General features: G+C 37.8%; 1 protein-coding gene across 1 annotated transcript in view; it reads right to left on the reverse strand.

Moving 5' to 3' along the window:
• Nucleotides 1-23,423, reverse strand: part of LOC100115531 (glutamate receptor ionotropic, kainate 2) — a 661,409-nt gene that overhangs the window by 419,640 nt on the left and 218,346 nt on the right. Inside the window, exon 5 of the mRNA XM_031925963.2 lies at nt 23,232-23,392. Coding sequence (XP_031781823.1) covers nt 23,232-23,392 — 161 coding nt within the window. The remainder of the gene's footprint in view (nt 1-23,231; nt 23,393-23,423) is intronic.

The raw sequence follows: 23,423 nt of genomic DNA on the forward strand, positions 1-23,423 counted from the left end.
CATGTAAATACGTGTAAAAGCGGCCGCAATAGACGGGGCATGCGAAAGAAAGGCGAATCCGCACGACGCGAATTGAGCGCGCGCGCGCAACATCCGCAAGGCGAGTCCGCACGAGCACGGAGCGCGGCAGCCGGCGAGCGACTCTGCGACGACGCGCCAGGCGGCGCACGCGATGCGCCGTGAACGCGCCTATACACATCCGCGCCACACGCCTTTATAAGGCGGATCGCGCGGCGCAACGGGCAGTTCTACTCGAGCTTCAATTCGGGTAGTAAAGTGCGCACACGTTACTACAAGGAAAAGCGAGAGATAGACCTACGCCGACGAAATCGTCTCGTGAGCCCACGTGACGATTTGGTAGACGAACCGAAACCCGAAACTCTGGATTGCCATCGTGAGCACACGAGGCAACCCGGAACACCCGAACAACGCCGAGCCTCGTCTAAGTGAGCACACGTGGGCGACACCCGGTGCCACCGTAAAATCCTAACCTACATTCGGACACATTGCTGCCTCCCTCTGCCACTGTGAGCCCACAGGGTGAACAAAGCCCACGTCCTGGTGAAACAAAGGTAAATTCCTAACCAACAAAGCCAGCCTTATGCCGACATCTCACGACTCGCTTTATCTCTGTGTGCACACAGGATAAAGAGAAGAACGAGACGAGCGACAAAGATTTGTGAAGCCGTGCTATTATCGTGCGCTCACGACTTCACAAATCCGAGGGATAACCTCAAAATACCGTGACACTATCCCGGCCATTACTGTGCGCACACAGAGCGGTCGGAATCGTTGTTACACGACACATTCGGATCGGCGTAGCCGTGCGCACACTCCACCGTACCGAATGAATTCCTAACCTCAAAATCCGCCACCGACCCGTCATACCGCCACCGAACCGATACACCGCAGCCGCGAACACCAAATCATTCTTGTAACGAAATCGCGTATACGTTCTTGTAAATTGTTAACCGCGTTAGTTTAAACAATTCTACTTGTAAAGGCGAAGTATTTTTAACAAGACGCATAATTGATTTCTGTTTCAGCCGGGATTTAACAACTGATTCCAAATGCTATTGTTTAAAAAAGAAATGTATTTTGTTATTGTTGAGAATATAAATACAGACTTTTTTTTGCTCCTTTCCCCTATCCTGATCCTGGAACTGACTGACTATCCAGTCTCTTGGGGAAAGGTAAACCGTTACAAACATATAAATTTTTAATTAATTATATTAAGACCTAAAGACCTATCAGCAAAACATTGATATATAACAAATTCTTATCCTATTTTCTAATGTATATAAGTATTTATACGTATATAGCAAAACCATGTCTGTTCCATGTTCAAACGTTGCGCTTACAAACTAATTCTCTTACACTTGATGATTTTTTTTTTGATAGAGTTTATAATAAAATTTGCTCGCATTCGTGGAAAGAAGAAATTAGTCATTGTTTGCTGGAAGTCAAGCAGCTGTCGGAGCAAACTTTACTGATTCTGACCTCATCTTATTGTGTAAGTGACCTCGAAACACAGAGTTTTTAGTGATTCAATTACTGTTTTTAGTGATTATCATAAAATATTGTATGAAAAAGTGTCGGTCATCTTACTGATTCTCACTTTCATCGTGGCCTCCATCTTGCGCCGTAGTTCGCATTGTTTGTCTAAATTACATACATTGGTGTGCATATTAAGGCGGTTGTAAATATATAGTTTTATAATACGCACCTTAAAAAAGAACGATTTTTAAGTTATTTTGTGGTGGGTCTGTTGGGGGGCGATGGGGGAGGGGGAGTATAGCCAAAATAACTTTATTATATATATATATATATATATATATATATATATATATATATATATATATATATATATATATATATATATGTGTGTGTGTGTGTGCGCGCGCGTGTGTGTGTGGCTACACGCGCTGGGCAGCAGCGCCGCCAGCGTAAGCAGACGCTACATCCGAAACCCGACGACTTCGACTAGCGAGGTTACCGCCGAAGTCGGCGCCATAACACCTTCCGGCCGACGCCACGCCGCACGGTGTGAAAAAAAAAAACATTTTATGTATTAAAACCTAATATCTCACGATTGAGTGAATGGAATTGGATGAAATATGGTTAGAGTACAGTTTGAACTAAGTGGAATACGAGAAAAATATTGAGAAGTCCCAAAATAGTTTTTAAGGGCCCCAAAATTCAAGGCAAAAAGGCCCATTTTGCGATTTTAGCTATAAAATCTTTTCCTTTTTTAATATTTATAATATTTTTTTGGTAAAAAATCTATTCGACTTGCAAATTTTTGTCTACTGAACTTATATTTATCAAGAAAAGTTATCTGAGCTAGTAACCTAGTTATAGATATATATAATAAAATTGTTCTAAATTAATTAATAGCTTTTAACAAATTGTGATTTCTTGACTCGAAAGAGAAAGTTGAATGACACCATAGTGGTCCGCAATTTAAGACACTTTCGGCTATATGCAAAAGTTGATGTACGCTGTAACTCATTGCTTCCTTTCCAAAGAACTTCTCAGTTTTAGCTACAAATTTGTGTAGCATTTTATCCGCATAATTTAATTCTGACACATGAATATTATCTTCTAGTAAAATGTACAAACTTTTTACTAATAAAAGTTAATAACAAAATGTGTAATGAGTTACAAATGTAATATAATAGTATGTATGTATGTCAATTAAAACGAAATTACATATTAAAAATAAAGTGAGATTAATTAAAAAAAGTCGAGTTTATAACAATATCTTTGCTAACATAATATAACACAAACTCAAAATTGTTGTGTTTAATTATGGGCTCAGTTTAATATTTATGAAACAGACATGGTAAGATACGTAATAAGTACACAAAAGTGGTTTGTATCTGAATAATATATTATTTAAGTTTTTAGTTAGCAATCATTTGATTCAGAACTTAATCGATCCCAACAATTCTGTGTGTGTTATATTATGAATAAAATAATATTATAATATTACTATAATATTGTATAACTTAAATTATTTAATATACTATAATTTACTTTATTCGATTGATCATATTTCTTTTTAGATCTGTATTTTTGTTTCAATCGAAATTATTAGGTTACATACTATTATTGACATGCACTGTAATATAGAACAAATCAAACTCGGCTAACCGTTTAATTTTGTTGAAAGTTAATATTTTTAAGACATTACATTTTTTTCAATCAAACTTATTAAAAGTATCTGAAATATGGTCTAGAAATAAGATGTATGTTTTATAGAACAGTTTTAATTACAAACAAAACACAGTTAATGGACTCGACATTACAAATTTTTGTATCATAATTGATTTTATGTGATCGAACTCGAGACTGACCAAATCGAGCGACGACCGATAGCGTGCGAAAGAGTCAATGTGTGTGTGTGTGATCGCGAGAAGAAGACGTCCCTGCCAACTTCTGCTTCCATAGGAAAGGACGACCTGGCCTGTCGATCAGCGACTGAACGAGAGGACGTCGATTCCTGCGAGCGAGCCAACGATACCACCGGCGCAGAGTGTGTGTGAGTGGGTGGTGCACGACTACCGAGAACGGCGGCGGGGAGTAAGTAGGGCTGAGCCCTTTTATCTGTATCGTGTTAGCAGTAGCAGCGGCTACAGCTTTGCTACTTGGTGCAGCGGTAATTTTTTGGAAGTTAATACAAAAACGAATTTTTCCATCTTTCTTCTTCTTGGGAACTACAGGTGAGCAATACGAACTATCTGATTCTTCAATGACTCCTTGAGAATGCATCTCAGTAATACATTCATCTAATTCTTTAATTTGATGAATAGGGGGTCTTCGAATAGGTTGTTTAATTGGTTGATTATGAAGTAATTTAATTCTGTGTTCAACCAAATTACATTTTCCAGTAACGTCATCGTCTTGAAAAATTTCTTCAAATTCGTGTAGAAGATCCGCAAACTCCCGACGTTGATCTTGATCCAAGTTCTCTGAGTTCTTGTCAAAAATTTCTTGTAATGAGTCTGGTACAACCTTACTAGAATCGACTATTCTTGAAATTTGTTTATTAATGATTGAACTTGGAGTATTTAAAATAATTTTAGTAATTAAATCTGTAATATCAGTAGCATCAAGAAAATCACTTCCAAGTATACAATCATCAATAATATTTCCGACAAAAACATCTAAATTAGCTACATGATCACCCAATTTTAACGACGCTGAAATTAAAAATTCAACTGGTACCTTTTCTTCAGTTGGATACTTAAGTGTTGTAAAATTAATAGGAATTCTCATATCTTTTGATTCAACAAATTTTTGATTTATAATAGTCACATCAGAACCAGAATCTACTTTAAAAATACAAGCTTTGTCATTAATTAAACCATCCAAATAAAATTTATTAGAGTTTCTATTAATTCTTCCAACATGGCAATTAATCCGATAAGAGTGAGAGTTTGTTGGAGTCTTGTCAAGTTCAGTTAAACTCGCTCCAGAAAGTTTAACATAACCTAGTTTCCCTGATAGGTTGACAAAGTCGGACAATTAGACTTGAAATGTCCTTTTTTACCACAATTCCAACACTCTATTCCTTTTACAAAATCTTGAAAATTCTGTCTGCCTGACGGCTGAGATGACGGCTTAGATGAACTAACACTCTTTGGAAATGATGAAGAGCTAGATGTTGAAGTCGCTTGTCCTGATCTTCGATAACTTTAACTTCCATAGCTCTTGCCAGAGCAATTTGAAGTGAATCAATTCTTTCTAATTGAAGAATTTTCCGAATTGAATTGTCGAAAATAGCAATTACAAATTGAGCACAGGCGATTTTATCTTGAGTTTTAAAAGGACAATCAGGATAAATTAAACCAGCTAATCTCATAAGATCAGCAGCTAATGTTGGAAAATCTCCACCTCGTTGTTGACGCCTGTTCTGAAATTGGAAATAATACGTCGGTGCAAAATGTACATCACCAAAACATAACTCTAAACTTGATTTTAACTTATCAAAATCTATTGGATCAGTATCTTTATAGCTATCAAGAACAGATTTAGCTTTTCCCCGTAAAGAAGCAGCTAAAGCAACCATCATCCTAGCACTATCCCAATTATTTGCTCTAGCAATTAATTGAAATTGATTCAAAAACTCACGCAGTGGTGTGGTACCATCATAAGTATCCGGTTTGAGATTATAACCTAAATTAATACTTTGTGTTGATTGTGTAGTGTCCAGTGGGTGTACGTTATTAGACCTTAACTTATCGGATGTGCCAGCCGCTATAGCAGAATTTGTGTTCATGTTTGTGTTAGAAATATTTGAACGACTTAGCTCAGTTAATCGACGTTCGAGATCCTGTTGTTTCCTTGTCCACTCTGACCGTTCTGCGAGTAATGCCTCGTTTGACCGTTGTAATCTCTCGTTGTCTTCAACCAGGTGTTTCACTTTCTCCTCATAGTTCTCGCCAAGCCGTCTCTCGGACAGAAAATCCTGATCCCGTCGTCGAAGCTCATCGGAAAGGTTTACTTCTTCCACAGAAAGTTGAGATAAGCGGACTTCTAAATCTTTTCGTTGAGCATGTTCGTTTTCTAGTTGTATCTTTAAGTTGTTTATTTCCTTAATAGCAGTCACCAATGTTGGATTTGGAACATTAGTGTGTGTAGTGAGGATTGGGGTTTGTGAAGATTGTGTGTGTCCGAAAACAGTTGTGTCCTCCAAATTCGTCTGTTCAATAAATCCATTTCTCGTGAATCATCAATGGATTGTGCTGGTGCGTCCGGTTTGTGTGGTGTTCTTGGAAGCATCTTGCCAGATCGAAGATGCATAAAATAGTCACTCAAAAACACTAGTATCCCGGACGAGCCCCCAAGATGTTATGACCGGGTTCGGATAATAAAAATAACAACACGTTATTTATAGAAAATCACTCGAACTCAGACTCTTTATTCAAACGTAAACACAACTGTTCTCAACAGCTGACAGAACCAGACTGAACATAAACATCCGCGACGTCGTTGATCTCGTTGCTAAGGTCGCTATGCGCGATTCTTGGTGTTTGAATCGTGCAGCGTTCAGGCTCGGTCACAACATTATATATATATATATATATATATATATATATATATATATATATATATATATATATATATGCGTAGAAGTTGTTTCTTTGATCAGTCTGCTCTAATCTTTCGATATAGTATGATCAGTAAATCATAAACATTTTGTACGATAATATTCATATTTATATCTAATATTTATCAATGCAGTCCGCGCATGCGTACTAATATGTATAGATCGCCGGGAAAATTGTTTTGATTGCTCAGTCTGCTCTGGCCTTTGAAATTTGGAGATCTTCAATTTTTATTTTGCTTTGTATTGTCATATTAGCTTTGGTTTTGTATATAGATTTTCATTTGAGCTTTTTGTGCTACAAACTTGTTGTGACTGTCGACTTTATGGGTTTTACTGGAGTGGCGCTGTTCCCTGGCGAAAAAAATACGTGATTATTCGACTGATTAATCGCGTGATAAATAACTTGATTTCTTACGTGATATATCACGTGATTATTTGGTGTGATTTATCACGTGCTATATATTATTTAATTAATTATTAATTATCAATATTATCAACTATTTTATAATTATTTAGATAAAAATTACGTGATTTTTTTCGCGAGGGCCCTCAAATAATCATAGAAAGTTTTTTGAGATACGCAAAAACTGCACTTTGATTACACTTTTAACACAAATTGTTTTTAAACAAGTAGTATTTATTTATAGTTTATTTTCCATGTACAGATTTCTCTTTTTACATTTACACCCTTGTCTCTTTCTCTTACATTTTCACTTATAACTACTTATCTCAACCCCTTTCTTAGCTGCTCCTTTTTACCTTCTCCGTATTTATATTTTTTCACATTTTCCAACGCTATTTACAATATCTACAATGTCGCTCGCTTTTTCGCTTCTTATCTATCCCTTCCCTTTTTCTTTCTCTCTATCTTTCCATTCCTCCCTCTCAGTGCTTGCCCAGGCTTCTTCCTCAAATCTCCTGCTATATCTACACATTCCTTCTTTTAATTCTCCTTTCAGTGTCCTGCTCAGACTCCTCCTGATTTCTTCCTCCTCCCCAGTTAACCCTAATTCCTCAATTTCCTTTATCCATTCTTCATCCATTTTCTCTCATGCTTTACCGCATACCCATATATGTTCTACTCTTTCCTCTTTTTCCTTGCAGACCCTACATTTACTATCCTTAAACCCCTTTTCTTTTCCCCTCCCCACACTCCCACATCTTAACCTTGCCCATTGTTCCTTTGTGTCCCCGTTCCATTTTTTAACTCCCAATATTCCTCCTCTCCTAGCTTTTCCTTACATTCCTTGTAGTTCCTACAGAAATTTGACTTTTCTATTTTACTCCAGTTCCTCTGTATTTCCTGTTCTACCTTGACTTTTCTCCCTTCTTCTAATTTACTTCTTATATCTTCAATTTCCCTCCCTTCTCGCGACCAGTCTAAGCTCTCTGTATCTCCCACCTCTTTAAATACCTTTTCCAATTTCCTTCCCCATTCCGACGGATATCCATTTTTCAAATTCCTTAATTCCTCTAACAAGCATATTTTTGGCCACCTTCCCTCTTCCATTTTTATTATTTCTATGAAATAATTCCCTGCTCTTTTTCTCGATTCTATTTCTAAGCTAGTTCTACCTGCTTCCATTCTCCAGATATAGTCTGGTGTGTTTCCATTTACCCCTAGAGCCATTTTCACGTACCTTCCTTGTACCCTCTCTACCTCTTCCCACCTTTCCCATCCCCATAATTCTGCCCCATATAAACATCCTGATTTCACTATTGCGTCCATCAAATACAATCTCCCCTTTAGATTATCTAACCTCGCCCTTTTCCAAATTCCCCATACCGTATTCATTGCTTTCCTAACTTTCACCGTCATTTTTCTTACCTGTGTCCCCACTGTCCCTCTCGAGTTGAACCAGAAACCTAAATATTTATATTCCTTAACAATTTCCAGTTCCTCTCCTTTATATTTCCATTTTTCAGCATTCCTCCTTCTCCCCCCTTTTTGAATGACCAATATTTTCGTTTTTTGAGTATTTACCTCTAACCCATTGTACGCACTATATTTCTCCAAACTATTAAGCATCTCTTGTAACCCTTCCCTCGAATCCGACACCATGGCTACATCGTCCGCGAATTTCAAACAGTAGATTTTCTCTTTCCCTATAACTGTTCCTCCCTCCTTCCTTTTAACCCACTGATCCTCTAAGTCTTCTATATATATATATTGAAAAGAGTTGGGCTCATCGGACACCCCTGCCTTACCCCCCTTTGTATTCTAAATTTCTCCGAGATTCCCTCTTCCGTTATCACTTCGTTTTCCATATTTCAGTATATACCTCTTATCATTCTTAGAAACCTTCCCTTTATCCCCCTTTTTTCTAATTTTTCCATCATATTTTCCCTGTTTACCGTATCAAATGCTGTTCTAAAATCAACGAAGCCCACATATAATTTCTTTCCCTTTTATTTTATCCTATTATTAATTAAACTATTTAGCACGAAAATGTGATCTCTAGTTCCTCTTTTCTTCCTAAAACCTGCCTGGCTCTCCTTTAACCCCTCGCTCTTTACCAACCATCCCCTCAATCTCCTTGCCAAAATATTCGTTATAATCTTGTTTCCTACATCTAAAAGTGAGACTCCCCTATAATTTTTAACAACCTCTTCATCTCCCCCCTTGTGTATTGGAAAAATCCTAGCTTTCTCCCACCCCTCTACCATTTTTCCTTCGTTGAATATTCCATTTAGAATTTCTGTTAACTCCGTCCAACTTGGCGGTAACCCTTTTACGAACTCTATTAACAACCCGTCTTCTCCTGCCACTTTTTTACTCTTCATTTGACCCCATGCTATTTTGACCTCTCCTACGCTAATATCCTGATTTAACTCTTCTATCCCTTCCTCCTCTATACCCTCTCCCGCCTCTACTTCTCTATTCCTATCCTCATCTCCCTCTATCTCTTGCTCTTCGGCCCCTAGCAGCTTTTTGAAATGTTCCACCCATTCCTCTTTTTTTGTTCCTCGTCCCTTCTTTTTTCTCTTCCCTCTGAACTGGTCGATTGCCTCCCAAAATTCCTGCATCCTATTACTATTTTCTAACCTCTTCCATTTCCTAGTTTTTTCCTCTTTTTTTGTTTCCCTCAATATCTTGAGTTTGCTTTTTTCCTCTTTCATCATCTCTCTATCTTTATCCTCCCTAGTTTTAACCCACTTTTTTAATGCCCTCCATGCTTTTCTTTTCTGTTCAAATACTTCTATATCTTCCCCCTTTCCTATTTCTCCCCCCTGATTTCTTGAAAGTTTTAGTTCCTTACTCACATCCTTAATAGCTTCTAAGAGTCTCTCCCATCTACCTTGGATCCCTCCTACTTCTTTGTCAATCTCCGCCGTTTTTTCCTCCATTCTTTCTCTATATTCCCTCCCTCTATTTTCTACCCACCTCTATAATTTCTACCGGTAAATGGTCAGACTCTATTCTCTCTCTAACTATCACTTCTTCTATTACATTACCTTTCTCGTGTTCTCTTTCTACCACCAGGTCAAGCACTGAGTAACTTGTCCCTCCTATGAACATTTGTTTCCCCTCCCAATTCCCCTTTGTACAACCATTTATTACGCATCCTACTTCTTCACAGAAGTTTACAAGCTTCTTCCCCTCCGTATTAACAACATCATCGCTTGAGTTTCTACTTCTTTCTTTTTCCCCTTCTTTTCATATCTGCCAGTCTCCTATTCTCGCATTAAAATCTCCTGTTATAATGATCTGTTCTCCTTTCTCTAACATTCCTTCTGTTATCTCTTCCAACTCTTTTAGAGCCGCATCTATTTCTCTATTTATGTACACTACTATCACATTTAGTTTTCGCTCTTCTTCTAAATCGATTCCTCTTATAATTATTCCATACCCCCAATCCTCCATGCTATCCGTCTTTATATTATTCTTAACTCCTGCTAACACTCCCCCCATTCCTCTCCCTTTCAGTCTTATAGCTGCTTTGGCTTTCCACTTGTAGTTTTTCCCTAATCTATTAATCCAATCCCTCTCTCTATCTTTTTCTAGCCACGTTTCTTGCAACGCTACAATCTCAAATTCCTCTAGGTACTCTTTGGCCTCCCTCGCCTTGCTAATTCCCGCTACATCTCATGACACTATTTTTATCCCCTCCTCCTTCTCTCCCTTATTTTCGAGATTCCGAAACCCCCCTTCCCCTGCTTCTTCTATCCTACCCTTCTTCTCGCTCCATTCATACCAACACCCATTTACTTTTATTTTCTGACATCCTACCTGTGTTTCTAGCTCTCTTCCCCTTTCCTCTTCTGCAATCATTTTTAGCCAATTTTGTATCTCCTTTTCTCTTTCCATTAGATCATCTTCTATCCACACATTCATCCCTTTTAACATGCCCCTCTTTCTCATCACTTCTATTTTATTTCCCATAGACTCTAACTCTACTACTACTCCACCCCCTATCGCTCTCACTTTGTTTATATAAATAGCCTCATCTAGTTTTTCTTTTATAATTCCCTTGATTCCCTCTTTTATTCTAGCCCCTACCGTTCTTACTCCCCTAATAAATATGTTTTTCTTTCTGTTTTTTCTCTCTGCCATTTCCCATTCTAATTTTCCTTCCCCTAACGCCCTCTTCCTTTTCGCCTGCTCCGTCCTCGCGCACCGACTCTTTTTCCTCATTATTATTATTGTTATTTTCGACATTCTGTTATTTTCCCAATGTGTCCCTCCCTTTTTCTAACAAGTCTTCTATCACTAATTCAAGCTCGTTCATTCTGTGTTTATCCATTATTCTTTCTTTTTTAACCAGCTCTATATCTCTTCTCAAACCCTCATTGATTATTCTCTCTAGCCTTACTTTTTCCCTCATCTCGTTCATCTCCTTCTCTAATGATCTTTTCTCCCTATCTATCCTATCTATCTTATTTTCTAGGTCCTTAATTAACTTACGTACTACCGCTAGTTCTTCCGTTGTCGACTCTGCTCCCGTTCTCGTGGCGTCCTCTGTTGATACCTTTCCCGCATCTTCTCTCTTTTTGTCCCCTGCTGGTATCTCTGCCTCTGCCCGTACTGTCGTCTCCTTCCCCTTCACTGTCGCCGTTGTTCCCGCCGCCGTTGTCCCTGTTTCCGATGCTCCTGCTGTTTTTGTCCTTTCCGATGACTCCTCGACTACCTCGTCTTCTTCCTCATTCTTCTCCTTCCTCCCCCGGTTTCTTTCATCATCCACTTTCCCTTCTTCGTGTATCTTGCCAGAATCGCCTTCTTTTCCGTTTACCGTGCTCTATTCTTCTCCTCGTGCCGAATGCTACTTGAAATCAGCAGTTGCCGTTTTCTAAGTAGCTTCTCATCTGCCCTGCCTGTTCTTTTGCTTTTTCTTCTTTCCTCGGCCTTCCTCTCGGTCTTTTGATTTCTTCCTTCTTCTCTCCTATCTTACTTTCCGGGCTCTTTGTTTCTCCCGTATTCGCCATTTTTGTGGCGTTCTTAACCTCTTCCTTCCTGACTTTTTTCTTTTCACTTTCCTAACACCAATCTTCTTTCTTTTTTCCGCCTTCACTTTCCCTCGCTTTTTAATTAATTCTCTCACTTTTCTTGACTAACTCTCCTTCTTTAATCGTCTATTTCTTTTGCAAAATCGCCTTTTTAGCTGGAGCTTCTTAACTCGTTGCATTAGGCGTTCTTCGCACCTTTTCGTCGACTTTTGTATCCAAGGGTTGCGCTAGTGTATTTCCACTGTCTGTGTCTTTCTTGCACCACTGTAAAATTCGGTTGATTATCGTTGAAGGCGGCAACGTCGCCTGCCGAGCTTCGAAACTAACACTCGATTTCAAATGTTTTTTGGAAGTCATTCGACGTTTGTGGCTCACGTGGATCACGTGTACTGAACGAGATTTATTATATATAGTCTTTATTGTGTAGTTGAATTTGAACAAGATTAGAAGACAATGGAATCTTTTATTGTAAAGTATATCCAAAAGAGAACATGGCGAATAGTTTTGCTTTAATGAACAGCATCAGTGGAATTCCGACCTTTGACGGAAAACATACACATCTACGAGATTACATTCAAGACTTAAGGAATGCAAACCAATTAGTGTTGCCAGACATAAGACCGCAGTTCATAATGAATGTATTGCAAAGAATAAGTGAACCAGCCAAGAAAAGTTAGAATAACAAAACATAAACAATATTGAGGAATCAATTCAGCACTCGAAACAAAGATTTTGACCAGGCAGAAACTTTAGTTATGATAATACAAAATGTAAAAATGCGAGAAGGAGACAGTGTAGGAGATTTCTATGATGAAATTAACGTGCTACTCAGTAGTGTCCGAAACGCGCTAGAAGAAGCTTTTCAAGACGACATGCTTGCACCCATGAGGAGCCTTGCTGTGGATATTTTCAAAAAAGGATTGTCACCGAGTCTTGATGAAAAGGTTGACTACTTCGAACCACAAACGCTAGAACAAGCCTATGAAGAAGTAGTTCTTGTAGAAATGAGAGTGGAAGCAAAAATAATTTCTGACACATGAAAGTATAGAAAGCTAACTATGGACAAAACAGAGATTACCATGGAAGAGACAACTTCTGAAACTTCCGTAATTATCGAGACGATGGCTACAGACCTATGAATAAATACAATGCGGAAAACAGAGCATCGTATGTCGGATTCATGAACGAATCAACAAGCCATAATCAAGGATATATTCGAGGAGGTGATTTCCGCGGCAATAACTATAATCCTGGCGTATACAACCAAAATCGATATCAAAAATATAATCAAAATGGATATCAAAGAAACAATTATAATGGAGACAACAATGACAGATATCGCAATAATGGCGACAACAATGACAGATATCGCAACAATGGATATAAATGGCAGATATAACATGGTGGTAATGGAGGAAATTAGAGTAGATTGTTTGATTACGAAACAGGAAGATACGAAAATTGCAACGATAGGCAACCAGACAGGAGAGAAGAACAAAATAATTTCCCACAAAACTATAACAACGAAGCTTGAGGCAACAATTTAAACTACCAGGGGGCTCGTCACGACTCCAGGATGGCGAGCCAGAACCTAAATCTACGACAGAACACAAACCAGCCTCAAAATCCGAATCAAATGAGAAACACGGATCGGGAGAATTACCAACGACAGGTGCAGCATTATCAATAGAATCGACAGGAGAGACATAATTATCAGGAACAAGGTCTGAACAACAGCCAACAAAAAGCTCCAGTTGCAGCGATACTGACAAAATCAAGCCTATTTCAAGAATGTGCTCTACAAACTGCAAAGGATCTTAAAACTATAATTGAATGTAAGGATAAGAGTGCCAATGAGGACCACTAAACCATGGGTAGAATTTATGATAGACAATGGTGCCATAGTTAATTTAATTAAACTCAGCCTCATCGACGATGATATGCCTATATGTGCCGAGAATGCAAGAGAACTGGGCGGAATTACGGATCATACAGTGATGACTCTTGGATGAGTGTACTTAGACATTGGAAATACACCAGTGAAATTCCAGATTGTAACTGATAACTTTCCCATACCCTATGACGGAATGCTGGGATGAAATTATCTAAAGAAAGAAGAAGCTGTCATATCATATCCCAAAAATGCACTAATGGTGAGTAGCGACGTAATGCAACCCATACCATTCCTAGGCTATAAAGAAGAGCACAAAGCCAAATCAAAAGGCTGTAAATCCAAGAATTTCAATGAAATCGATGACGTGTTAAAAGTGAATCAAGCACAAGAGAGAGAACATGAAAAAGAGACAGCCGCCTTAAATATAGAGTATGAACAAGGTGTAAACAGCAGCGTAAAGTGCACAATCAAAGCAAGAACTAAACAGGTCATAAAGATTAACCTAATACACAGCGACTTAAAAGAAGGGTACATTCCTAAAATTGATATGGGAAATAAAAATGTGTTCCTAGGCGAAGGCGTGGTGATAAATGAACATGACACATGCAAATTAATGGAGTGATTTCGACGGCGAAGTGATAGTGGAAATGATAAAGAGATTAGAAATGGTAAAAGCATCTATCCGCAGGCAACAACTAAACAAAGAAGAATTAGAAATTGTCGATAGAATAATAGAGGACTACTTAGACAGATTCCTACTTCCAGGGGATAAACTACCCTGCACTGACATGATTGAACATCGAATCCACTTAGAAAACGACGTGCCCATAAATACAAAGCAATATCGCCATCCTCCACAACACAAACAAGTGGTGAGAGACAGTATAATGATGAAATTGAAGGACAGAATTATAAGAGAATCGAATTTACCATGCATTTTTCCCATTTAGATAGTACCCAAGAAACCAGATAGCCAAGGTAATCCGAGGTGGCGTATGGTAATAGATTTTCGAGAACTGAATAAAAAGACCATAAGAGATGCATATTAACTTCCGAACATAGTTGACATAATGGACCACTTAGGAAGAGCCACTTACTTTTTTATGCAACAAATCTCTATGGCTCCGGAAGACTGTTATAAAACCGCCTTTACAACTATAAATGGACATTATGAATACATTAGAATGCCAGAAGAATTAAAGAATGCAACAGCCACTTTCCAAAGATTAATGGAAAATGTACTTAGAGGGCTCCAGAACATAGAAATGTTAGTGTATCTAGATGACATAATCGTGTACAGCAAAGATCTACAAGAGCACGAACACAGAATGTGATCTGGAACCAGTAAACAAGAGGTACGACTCCTCAGAGGCAAGTATGAAAACAAATCATGGCTCATACACTAGCCATGGCGTTAACTCACTAATACCGCAAGAAAATGTCAGCACTGTACGACAATGTCTCACGTACAAGAAAGACAATCTGGTTCATTTTATCTCAAGAGATTGTGAAAATACGTCTCCTATAAAAAGATTGCTCACTGAAATTGGAGCAATAGATTTAGCAAACATGAAAAACAAAAAACAAAAAATGGGACAAGTCATGGTGATTCCTTACAAGAACCATAACGTTTTCTCCATAGTTGTAAAAGACAAATATTTCAATAGAATCAGCAGAGAATTCTTGAACGAAGGACTCAAAAATTTGAAGAAAATATTAACGAATAAGAAAACGTTGAGTTTTAGAATATCTAGAAGGGGAGACTTAACAGATGTATTATAACCAGGACTGATAACGGAATTACTGATGAAACATTTCAATTTCTCCACAATTGAAGTAACGATCTGCTATGGAAAAGTAGAATAATTGTCCGCAGAAAGGGAAAGAAAACAAATAATAGCAAATTTGCATGACAGCTTAACAGGTGGATATAAAGGCATTAATCAGACGTATCAGAAGATTCGAGAAAGATACTACTGGTCTGGAATGAGGAATGACATCCAGAACTACATTCGAAAATGTACAAGCTCTCAGGAAAAGAAAATAGAAAGGTTTAAGACAAGAGAACCTATGCTCATTACAGATACTCCAATAGAAGCCTTCGATAAAGTATCTTTTGACACGGTAGGGAAACTTAGAATGACCCCTAGCGGAAATTGCCACTTGTTAACTATGCAATGCAATTTAACAAAGTATTTAATTGCTATACCCATTAAAAATTTTAATGCTAGCACTATAGCTGACGCTTTAGCAAAACACTTGATTTGTCAATTTGGAGCACTTAGAGCCATTCTGTCTGATAGAGGAACCAGTTTCCTTTCCAATATAGTAGAATCAATGTTGAACTTATTTAAAATTAATCACCGCACTACTTCCGCTCATCGACCCCAAACGAATGGTTCTCTAGAAAGAAGCCACGCGCCATCGATAGAATTCATACGTATGTATTCGGAAAAATACGATGACTGGGACCGTTTAGCACCCTTTGCCACTTTTACATATAACACTAGCATACACGCAGCGACCAATTTCACACCATTTGAGTTAGCTTATGGGCGTGTTGCGCGTTTTTCGTTAAAAATTCCTTCGGAAAAAAAACTAAGAACCTATAACGTTTAGATGCCAGATCTAGTTTTGAGACTAGAAGAAATGAAATTATTGGCAGGCAAAAATCAAATCAATAATAAAATAAAGTTAAAAGAAAGATATGATATGAAAATTAGGAAATTTAAAGGTAAGGTCGGAGGATACGCGAGATTAATAAATGAACCCAGAACCTCTAAATTCGATGCCTACAGAAAGAAACCCCTAAAAATAATAGAATTCGTGATTAGAAAGAATGTTATTTTGAAATATCCCAATGGGAAGCGAATTCGGAAATATGTAGACAAAACTAATACACGTGGATGATGAGTCCCACAAAAGTGAATGCACCGAATTGTCTAGTTATGTGATTAATTTTTCAGGAGGAAAACCTTAATCGGAATTGTCGTTGTTATGATAATAACGGAATTCACTTCGAATAGCTAAATTTCCTAAAAATCAAAAGAACGGACTGGAAAGTGAATATATATAGATGTTAAGGATTTCATGGAGTTTCATGGACCTATGGACACGTACAACGCTGTGTACAATTCCTGCATCACCGTCATCGAGGAAAGGAAGTGTAGACACGCACTCGGAATTGATCTCTTGCAGCTAAAGTAAGAAACACTCAACAATTTACAACAGGAGATCAACGATACTATCGCAAATCTAGGACACATAGACTATCTAGTGACAAAAGATCCAAAAACAATCAGGAGCAAAAGATTAGTGCCACTAGAAATAGTAGGCAGCATAAGCATACGTCTTTTTGCCCAACTCTACAACGTAATTCGGAATCATCAGAAAGTCCTAGTAGGATTCGAGAAAGCATTAACAAAAACAATCACACGATTGCTTAAAGAAAATGATGAACTATGACATCTAGTAGAAATCATGATCTATGTAAAACGAGTAGAGTCAGCCCTGGAACATGTAATTAAATGCAATGAAAAGATTTTATCTGTCTTACGAAAATTAAAACAAGGTAAAATCCATCTAGAACTACTACTATTAGACTTTCCCGTGCCAGCAGAACACATGAGGAGTGAAGAAATAGAAAAAGTGTCTAGAAAAAGTAGATGCTATACATCAGAACGGAAGAACTCTAGCAGTGCTGCACCTACCATTAGTAGACAGAACTCTGTATCAACTATACAAGATGCATCCCATAGCGATACCACAAATAAGCAAGAATAAGACGATAGGTCTTGCGTTCATAAGACCCTCACACGTTTACATAGCAGTAAGCAACGAACACAGCAAATACTATAAGTTCAATAAAGAAGGAAAAAGCAAATGTATTGAAAAACATTACACATATCTGCCCCACTTTAGGACCTTTCCGGCACGTACCAGAAGCCGAAGATTGTAAAACAACACTGTTACTCAACCCAACAAAGCAGGCAATAAAATCGTATGACATTCGATATCAAACAAATGCACACACGCAATGGAATTATTTAGAAAACGACAAATTTTGGTTATTCTCAACACCACATCAGGAAACGTTAACCATCACATGCAGCAACAAAGTGGAAAAAAAAGTTTCCCTTGAAAAAAAAGGAATCATCCGCATAGCTTCAACATGCATCGGGAGAACAGGAGATGCAGTGATCACTGGGGAAATAACTAGAGACACGCAATTCACATATGTGTACAAGCCTGTGTAGGTTATGTGAAGTTGCGCAGTGATTTATATTCAACTGCACTTTTTTCATTTTTTTGTCTATCAGTGGCTTCTACTGCAGCTCGGTAAACTGGGCATTCATAGCTAGCAGCTGCGTGGTCACTCTTACCACCTGTGCCTCCTTTGCAGAGTACACAGTTAAGTTGATTCTTACACTCCTTTACTTTGTGCCCATTTTTTCTACATTTAAAGCAAAGCTTACTTCTTTCTTTAGTTACTGTGCAGTTTCTGCCAATATTGCTAAAACCTAGGCATTTATAACACCTATGCGGCTCGTTTTTGTAGTTAGTCATTCGGATTCTACAGGTGACCCATCCTATGCTGATCTTCTGTAGCTTAGTGAGCTTAGTCGCTATCTGAGCTGGTACCCGTATCACTGCAATCTGCGTGTCACCGTACGTCTTACGCAGAGATCTTACCGCAGAGTCTTCTATGATGTTCTCCTTGCCAATTTCCTTCTGTAGTGCTTCTAGTACCTCCTCTTTTAAAGTAAGCACGTCCAGATCTCTTACTTCAATTGTTTCTTTTTGCTGGAGTGCTTTTATTGTGGTGCCTTCCACTAGTGCTGCTTTAACTGCTTCTTGGAAGTCCAAGGTTTTTACTTCTCTTGTGCGTTTAAGCTCTATCAGAAGATCTTCTGCAACTGTTCTGCGTATTTTATTTACGCTATTCCCCAGTGTGTTAAGTGACGGAGCCGGTTTCATTTTTGACAAAATGTTTGCATAGCTCTTTTTTTCTGCAGCCTTGATGATTAAAGCATCCGGTCTGGAAGGTTTTGTGCGCTTCGGTCCACCCTTGCTGGTCCTATTTTGGTTTATAACGCCAAGGACACTTTTATTCTCTTTGTTTGTCTTTTTCTCCTTTTTCTTTTACTTTCTTGTGACGACTTTCTCCCACGCTGCCTATTTAGGTTAATTATTCTCTCCTTTTTTCCTCCATTTCTATCCTGCGGTATAGCTGGGGCTTCCTTTGTTGTACCCGCCTTCCGAGATCTAAGACTTGGGGTTGTCTGGGTTTTCCTCTCCTTAGTTCCTGGGCGTTGGCATTGCTATAAGTTATCATCTGCCATGCAGAGATTCTTATAGCTTGCTTTTATGATTCGGGCAAGATCTTTAATTTGTTTGTGCACATTCTGCCTGTCCCTGACATAGTCCATCAATTGATCGATTCTGCTGCCAAGGCGATCCAAGTCCATATCACCTGCGTTTCTACATGCAGCAGTGGTCAGGTGACAAACCTCTGCGGCTCTTAAGTAAGTTTGCCCCCCTCCCTTCCCCATAAACTCCATTATCCTTTCGGAATCGACGGCAAGACTGGGCTCTCTGGCTTGACTCGCTTGGGGTAGTAATGTTATAAACTCACTATCCATGTTTGATTTATCTTCGGGTTTTTTTTTCCTAGCCTGTTTGGTCCGCGGAGCATATTTTATTTCTGCTCTACCCTTTGGCCGGTTGGGGAGACCTCGACGCGTCGATGAGCATTTCTCTATCCGCCACCCAGGGAACGCGCTACATACGGGGTATCGGCATCCCCGCGCGGCGACTGATGTGTGTGTGTGTAAATCAACTGCCGTTAGTAATAGATCCTGTTACCATAGCGTCGTGTATACCCTGCTAATATCCGAAACTCAAAAACGATTTCAAAAATCGTAATCGTTTTTGATGGTCGCTTGTGTAACGTAATTTTGGCTTTATTAGGTATTAGAATGTATTGTATCAGTTACAAATATCAGCATGCAAATATATTATAAACTATCATTTTGTATTACAATAACGATTAAAATGGTATAAAAAACGATTAATATATTATCATAAAATGTTTGAAAAATCCGTTATATATATTAGTCGTTTTTTATCGTTTTTGATGCTATTTACTGCATTTATAAATCTAATCGCTTTTAATCGCTTATAATCATATTCAATATTCATGTATCATTTTTCTTTTTTTTTTATATTGTAACTGGGATTTTCGTGCTCCCCCCGTTATGGTGCAATCCCTCGCCCGGGGCTTGGAAAATGACCCGGTGGCGCCAAGCGCTCCTCGTGAACGCCAGAGTCTCGCGACTCTTTGTTTTCCGGCGCCAGAGCTTTTTGCACGTGGTTTGTGCTCGGCTAGCTGCAGCCCTGAAAAACGGTAAGGAGAGAGGGCGGTTCGGGATAATAGAGACACGTGGTTTGTCAGACGGAACTGTATATTCTTAATAAATCCTTACAACTCATAATCGACTCGTACAAATTACTAAGATAACCCGTGAACAAAGACAACTCCGACAAGCAAATACCCGTACAAAAAAGATATCCCGCGTGACTCGCGCGCGTTTCTAGGCTCAAGAAGCAACCAGATCACACACACACGCTTGCGCGCAGATAGCCCCGCGGACACGATGTCGAAGCAGATAGCCGCGAAATTTGAATTCTTGTAGCACACAGGCAGCTTTTTACCCACAGACAACCAAGATAACTCTTGACTAAGAAACCCGTAGTGACTCCCAATGCTTCATCGTCAGGGCTTTTGACCCGGGCGGCATCTGTCACTACGAACGCGAGACGCTGTAGTTTCTGTTCCTGGCGTTCGTGCGGGCGAGCTACCATCACGCTGGTCCTACTGCATCAGACGCTCACGTAGGTAGACCCCACGAAAGGTTCCGCCACCTGCATCGGCTGTCTTATGGTGCGCGGGGCCGACTTAAACGCCCTGTCGAGGTGAAAGGTCGCTGCTGCTGCGCCAACGTTGCTCGTCGTCTCCTCGCATCTCTTACTCACGCATCGGCGACGTGCGTTGTACTTTTCGTCTGTCGCAGCCACTGCTCCTCTCTTGTCGTTCACTCAAAAAATAAACGACGCACTTAGAGACGTTCACTCTCTCATTCACACAGGTAGCCTTGAGACATTCTACCCTGACCGCGTCGAACGTCGTTGTTACACAGCGAAATTTTGCCGTGTTACAATATTTAAGACTTTTTTATTATATTTTATTGAACAATTTATAAATACACACTCGTACTGCCTAATCTTACACGCACTGTTACATTAATGCATGTATTACACGCATTTTATAATAACTTATTTATGTAATAACTTGAATGGTCTTAAATACTAACCATTACAGATTCTTACCACTTTCGAGTAATAAAATTCGGATGCCACCTGGCGACGAGTCATTTCTAATCGCAATGGATCTTTATTTTTGGTATAAAATTTGATTGTATCTAAACGTTTTCAATCTGTTGCAATGCTCTTTATATTGTCTGAAATTCGCTGGATCATGATGTAGTGTTATCGTTTTTAATCTAGATTAATTTAATGGTTTTTCAACATATAATATTAGTAGAAGATTTTAATACATTTTATTTGTTTATTGTACAATACAATAAAAATGTTGTGGAAATGTTAAATGTGAAAGACTTTGTGTTGAAATGTGTAAATAAAATGATGATGGCATGATTGTGCCATCATATCTTTATAAATGTGGAAATTAAAAATTTTATATTTAAATTTGGAGCATAACTAACAGGAAACCTGTCATAATTTTTGCAAATTTTCATGATTTTTTAAAATGCTTCGTATTTTTTAAAATTTATATTGGCAACTCAGAAAAGTGTTCTTTTTATAGTAATATTTGTATACAGTATTTTATGTTTTCTCACAATCGGACATATAATATCTTCGCTCCCTACGAAAACTAGCACGTTTCGCGTCCTTGCTGCAGAGACTAGCACATTTCACGAAAACACTAGTGGTTCCGGGGCTTTATGCTTAAAAAATAGATGATATTTACGAACGCCAAAGTAGTACATAGTAATATTCACATGCAGAGAGTCAGCTAGTACACAAATAATTAAATTATCATAAGTATTTCTCATACTACAAAGAGCATTAATTTGAGCCGTAAAACGTGCTATTTCGCGGCAAAAAGTGAAAAGTGCTAGTCTTCGCGGCGAATAATCAAATGTACTATTCTTAGTTGCGAGATCTGAAATGAACTACTCTTCGCAATGATGTATTATCTCACATTTACAAAATATTATTAAATTTATAGACTAAGACGTACAGTTTTAATGCACTCAAATTTTTGAGAGTGGAGTAATGCAATTTCTATCTAGGAGCTCCTAATCGCCAATCTAGTAAGAAGAGTCTAGTAAGAACGCTCCATAGTTTTTGGCATTTAAGTATAAGAATGCTTTCAAACGGTGTCGGTGTTTTGGGTCAGCCATGATGGGTCACAGGGAGTGCGCGCCCAATTTTTTATTGATGTAATTAGGATTTATCAACTAACAATCACAAAGAATTAAAGTTTATCACTTTTAATTGCGTCATAAGTAGTTAAAAATGATTTCAATGATTTGCATTAAATACGATCAAAAACGATAGAATTATGTATTATTTGCGATTTTAATACTGTATATTAAAAACGATTAAAATGATTTTAATAATATGCTATTAGAAACAATTTCATTTGACTCAACATTAATTACGATTAACTAACGAACAATCAAATATAATTAAAATGTATTACTTTTAGTTATAATATAGTCTTTTAAAAACGATACGATTACTTTAGATTAAACCTGACATTGCTGCATTATTTTCAGCGATTTCAGCGACATTAAAATAGATTAAAATAGATTAAATGAAATTGTTAGTGATAATGCGAATCGAAAACGATTATAATTAATGCTAAAAATAAGCATTAATATACGATTAAAATGTATTAAAATTGATTCTTCTTAAATGATTACGAGGATTAGAAGTATTAAGAACGATTAAAATGTGCTTAAAATTAATTAAATTTTATCGCTTTTAATCTTCAGCTATTAGCAGGGTATACCGACTGACGTGTCACTAAACAAACAGAGGGAGATTATATGCTAAAAGAAATTACAAGTGATCTTATTGTTTTTATACTTAAAAATACCTCTCTATGGAAAAAAATCTCTGACTTCATTGAAAAATAATTGGCTTATACATAATTATTATGTCCTTAACTAGAAAACAGACGAATTTAACCGTTATCAAATTAGAAACTTGCTCTAAGATTCTCAACATGATGCAACCAAAATCTTCGTTCTGAGTTGATGAAAAGAGAAATGGCTTGAACAATTTTAATTTCTTGTTTAAAACATTTAACGGTATGCTATTCATAAAAACCATATCTTGTGTATACACAAACCATGATTTAATCTACAAGATGCACTTCACACAGTCAATTTTATAAAATTATTTTATTAGTAACGTTTACAGTTGTAATGGAAAAATAGATAAAAGATAAAAAAACAGGAAAAAAGTAAGAAACCCTATAAACATACGATATTACGTGAAATAAGAAGGGGTGTTCTTACTTTCAGGTTCGTAGATCACTTCCATAAGAGAGGGGATGATCTCGAATCCATGTGATCTAGTATACTCATAGCTTATTTACTACATGTGATTATTCTCTAATTGCACTCCAATTGCTATACCATCTGTTATAACATATTTTCGTATGTAAATGTTTTTAAGTCTTACCTATAATTTGTATTTTTCTCTATTCGATAAAAAGATATTGGAATATCTCCATAAGTCCATTTTTTGGTTAATGCTTTATTTAAACGTATGAGACTATCAGTACTATCATAAACTAAGGCAAATTGTTTCCATTCCATCTCTTTAATAAGCTGGGGAAATATCTAAACAATAAAACAAAACTATACACAGACG

The sequence above is a fragment of the Nasonia vitripennis genome, assembly GCF_009193385.2.
Source record: "Nasonia vitripennis strain AsymCx chromosome 3 unlocalized genomic scaffold, Nvit_psr_1.1 chr3_random0006, whole genome shotgun sequence".
Lineage (NCBI taxonomy): Eukaryota > Metazoa > Arthropoda > Insecta > Hymenoptera > Pteromalidae > Nasonia > Nasonia vitripennis.